Source organism: Dipodomys spectabilis, unplaced genomic scaffold (assembly GCF_019054845.1).
Source record: "Dipodomys spectabilis isolate Male_0828 unplaced genomic scaffold, ASM1905484v1 ptg000212l, whole genome shotgun sequence".
Lineage (NCBI taxonomy): Eukaryota > Metazoa > Chordata > Mammalia > Rodentia > Heteromyidae > Dipodomys > Dipodomys spectabilis.
In genome coordinates, this window is record NW_024870889.1 from 1,419,762 (window position 1) to 1,424,249 (window position 4,488).

Here is a 4,488-nt window from a genome sequence, read left to right on the forward strand (position 1 = left end):
GGGTGGACGGTGGACAGTGGGCTGTGGACCTGCTGGAGGAGGTGATGTTGGTGGTAGACGGTGAGTAGGTGGTGGATGGCGGGCAGTGGGTGGACGACCCGCCGGATGCGGTGGTGCTGGCGGCGGCCGGCCACGTGGAGGAGGGGTGGGGCGGGGCGGGGCGGGGCCGCGTGGAGGAGGGGCTAGGCAGGGCAGGGCGGAGCCTCATGGAGGAGGGGTGGGGCGGGGCCACGCGGAGGGGCTAGGCGGGGCGGGGCGGGGCCTCATGGAGGAGGGGCAGGGCGGGGCGGGGCCGCGTGGAGGAGGGGCTAGGCAGGGCTGGGCGGGGCCTCGTGGAGGAGGGGCGGGGCCGCGTGGAGGAGGGGCTAGGCAGGGCTGGGCGGGGCCTCGTGGAGGAGGGGCGGGGCGGGGCCTCATGGGGAGGGGAGGGGGGGCCACGTGGAGGAGGGGCTAGGCAGGGCTGGGCGGGGCCTCATGGGGAGGGGAGGGGCGGGGCCTCGTGGAGGAGGGGCTAGGCAGGGCTGGGGGGCCTCGTGGAGGAGGGGCGGGGCCTCGTGGAGGAGGGGCGGGGCGGGAGCACCGCGGGCGGAGCACCGCAGAGCGAGCGCGGAGCGTGCGGGAGGCGCGGCGGCTCCCGCTCCCACGCCGGCTCCGAGCGCCGCCCCGCGCCCGGCGGGAGCCCGGCCGGACAGGTGGGTGCGCGGGACTGCGGCGGCGTCCGGGCCGCGGCGCGGAGAAGCCGGGCCGCCCCTGAGCGCGGGGCTCGCCTCCCGGGCCTCCGCCCGCCCCCGCTGGCCGCCCCGCGCCTCCTCCAGGAAGCCTTCCGGGCTCAGCCCTCGCTTCCCACCGCGCAGCCAGCGGCTGGAGGACGGGTGAGGAGCCCAGGCTCCGGGCCGGGCTGGGCGGGGGCACAGGCGGGGGGGGGGGGTGACACAGTGGGGCGGAGGACCACAGGCCGGGGGGGGGGGCACAGGTGGGGGGTGCACAGGCAGGTGGGGGGGCAAGGCAAGGGGGGAGGCACAGGCAGGTGGGGGGGCAAGGCCGGGTGGAGGCACAGGCAGGTGGGGAGCACTGGCTGGGGGCCACAGGCGGTGGGGGGCACAGTCGTGGGGGGCACAGTGGGGAGGGGCACAGGTGGGGGGTGCACAGGCCAGGCCGGGGGCACCGGCTCAGGGACCTGGTGGGTGCCGAGGTGGGGCAGCAGCGCAGGTGGGCAGACACCCGCCTCGTCTTCACATAGCGACTCTCGGCAGCAACATGAGCACCCCCCAGCCCACCCAGGCAGAGCTAAGCCCGGCCGAGACTTCTGGAGGCCTGGCAGGAAAGGTAAGAAGGGCTGGGAGGGGGGGACAGGTTTGGGGTGGGGGCGGGGACCCCAGGCAGGCCTGTCCGCGCTGCAGCATCGCATCGGGAACCCCCTGGCGTTGCTCTTTTACTCAAGCCTGGCGGACCGCATGGAGGCCAGGCCCCGGCTTACGAGCACTCTCAGGGCTTGCTCCTACGCACAGGGGACACTTAGCTTTCTGCTCTATGGCACGATACCAGGGTCCTGACCCTAGTCCCATTTTTTTTTTTTTTTTTTGTCAGTCATGGGGCTTGAACTCAGGGCCTGGGCGCTGTCCCTCAGCTCTTTAGCTCAAGGCAAGCACTCTACCTCTTGAGCCACAGCGCCACTTCCAGTTTTCTAGTGGTTTATTGGAGATAAGAGTCTTATGGACTTTCTTGCCCAAGCTTGCTTTGAACCGCAATCCTCAGATCTCAACCTCCGAAGTAGCTCGGATGACAGGCGTGAGCTACCAGCACACAGCTCTTCCAATTTTTAATGGATGTGTTGATGCAGCAGAATGGTTCAAGTCCTAGCACTGGTGGTTTGCACTATAATCCTAGCTATTCAGGAGGCTGAGATCCACAGGATCATGGTTTGAAGCCAAAAGTCTGTGACAGTGTGTCCTGAAAATAACCAGCAAAAAATCAAGGCTGAGCCAGGCACCAGTGGCTCACGCCTGTCATCCTGGCTACTCAGGAGACTGAGATATGAGGATCACGGTTCAAAGCCAGCCAAGCCCAGGCGATTCTTCTCTTCTATAAACTACTCAGAAGAAGCTGGACGTGGCCTGAGACCCCTCTAGCCCCTGCGGCGAGCGCAACACCCTGGCTGGAAAACCGCCTGTGAGGAGGGAGGGGGGAGGAAGGCGTGGGCGCTGGCGGATCCCCGCGGCGGGTGCAGAGCTTCTGCTCTGTCCCTGTGCGCCACTCCCGATGGTCCAGCCTGGTGACACTGGTTCTCACACCAGGGGTCACCACCAGAGAAAGTTCTCGGCAGTCTTTGGGGCACTCAGCAGTGTCGGGTGTGCAGCCGCCCCTGCTTGGGGCGCGGGCGGCTGGATGGAGGTGGGGCGTGCGGAGGTGGGGCGGGCGCGTGGCAGTGGCTGGGCGCCGGGGGTGGACGTGCACGAGGTGGCACCTTGGAGAGCCTTGAATGGGAGGTGGAGGGCACCCCGAGGGCGTGTGGGCACTGAACAATGATGGAGAGCCGGCTCCGGTTGCCATGGCGATGTCTTGCCAGCTCTGGCTGCCCAAGGCCCCGCGGGGAGGGCCCGGCGGGGACCCCAGGAGGAGCGCGCAGCTCTGCAGGTGCAGGGGCGGCTGGGCGGGGCCGCTGACCTCTGCTGCTGCACCTCTAGACTGGGAACGTGGCTCCCCAGGGGCGGCCGCGGCCCCTGGCCTTGAGGATCCTCTTTCCCCGCGGTGGGACAGGACCAGAGGGGCTGGAGCCCCAGGGGTGGGATGGGTCACCCCTGCCCTGGGGCTCGTGGGAAGGGTCCCCAATCATCCTAGTGGGTGAGGGGGTGCAGGGCAAGAGGGACAGGGAGGGAGGGGACAGGAAGCCCAGGCCAGGCAGAGCCCCGACCCCTGCCTACCCTCTCCATAGGGTGCCCGGGAGCAGGGCCCGAGGCTGGGCCCGAGGCTGCCCTCCATCGTGGTGGAGCCCACTGAGGCGGGTGCTGTGGAAAGTGGGGAGCTGCGCTGGCCCCCAGAGGGCCCCCAGAGAGGAGCCCCCGAGAGCCAGACTGCTGCTGGTGAGTGAAGGCACGGGGTGGGGGGGCTGCTCCTCTCCCAGAGCTGGACCTCGTCTCCCGCCCCGCTTAGGACTGGTGTGCCCTGCACCTCCTTCTCATCACCCTGTGCAGCGCCTGCTACAGGTTCACTAGCCCGCTCCCCCGCCCCCACCCCGCGGCAGCTGTCGCCAACGCCAACGCCAACGCCAGTGCCCTTTTGCTTGCAGCAACCTCCCCGGGGCCGCGGGGAGCTCCGGGGACGGCAGCCGAGGGCGCTGGCGGCCCCTCCCGCTCCCCGCACCAAGAGCCCCTGGCCCAGTGATGGAGGACGTGGCGGGGCTCTGCTCTGACTGCTGAGAGGACCCAGAGCCCGGATGGCCAGGCTGAGGTGTCCCCGGGCAGGGCCTGCCCCCACCCGCCCGCACACCGCCGCACACCTGCCCGTCTTCCCCGGGCTGGCCAGGACCCGCCAGGGCCTCAGCACTGGCCTTTCTATCACCGCCCAGGCCTCAGCAAACCCCGTGGCTTGATGCAGAAATAAAGGCGCTTCTGGTGTCCAGTAGGCACGCTTGGTAGATTGAGGGCAGCTTTGGTTCTGCCGTGACCTTGTGGCTCTTCTTGGAGCACAGGGTCCCGCGTGGCGACGTCTTGAGTGTTTGGCTCGTGGGTTGGGACTGGAGAGTGGGGAGGCGGGGGTGGGTGGGGCTGGGCAGGGCTTCCGCGGCCTCTGCCGCCTCTGTCGGGGAGGTTATCGAGGTTATCCAAGGCCAGGGCAGCCTCCTTTCGTCAGCCTCCTTATCCCTCCTGGGGACCTCCTTGGGGCCAAGCCTGGAGGTGAGGTGGAGCTCTTCCCTGTCACCTCTTTATCCTGAGCTCAGCGGCACAAGGAGGGGCTGCGCTGGGGTGTTCTGTGCCAAAGCATTGCTTCAAGGATGAGGAAAGCCAGTGTCCAAAGGTAGCCTTGGCTGAGGCTACAAAGGGGTACGGAGGCAAAGTCGCCACCCCTGCTGGCTACAGGCCCCGTGCGGGGCTGAGTGGGCAGCCAGCTTCCTGCCCCACCGCTGAGTCTAGTCTCTCCTTGAGGGTTCAACCCACGAGGCGTCCCATGGAGTGCAGGGTCCTGCCACCCCGCCGCTGCCACCAGAGAAGCTGAAGGAGACACAGGTCCATGCCCTCCCCAGCCTAGCCCCAGCCCGGCCAACCGCAGCCCGGCCCAGGACACTCTGGGCCCAGCGGGGGTGCAGCCCCAGCCTGCAGCGAAGGAGGCTGGACACGGTGCTCTGTTCTTCCTAATGGCTTTGCTAACCGCCAGGATGAATAAGGCACTTTCTCCACCCGCCTTCCCTCCAAAAATAACTCCTCCTCCCCTCCCCTCCCCCCAGTATACAGAGAGGTAGCCAGGGAGCTAGGAGCCCTGCAGAGCCTTCTG

The 4,488-nt window shown here is 68.3% G+C and overlaps 1 protein-coding gene across 1 annotated transcript; it reads left to right on the forward strand.

Annotated features, from left to right (window-relative positions):
- The first annotated feature begins 807 nt into the window (after positions 1-807).
- On the forward strand, positions 808-3,381 carry Lbhd2 (LBH domain containing 2). Its single transcript, XM_042696894.1, has 4 exons — positions 808-872; positions 1,241-1,326; positions 2,933-3,080; positions 3,287-3,381. Exons 2-4 carry the CDS (start codon positions 1,258-1,260, stop codon positions 3,379-3,381), a joined length of 312 nt encoding a protein of 103 aa, XP_042552828.1. The 5' UTR covers positions 808-872; positions 1,241-1,257.
- The last annotated feature ends 1,107 nt before the right edge of the window (positions 3,382-4,488 follow it).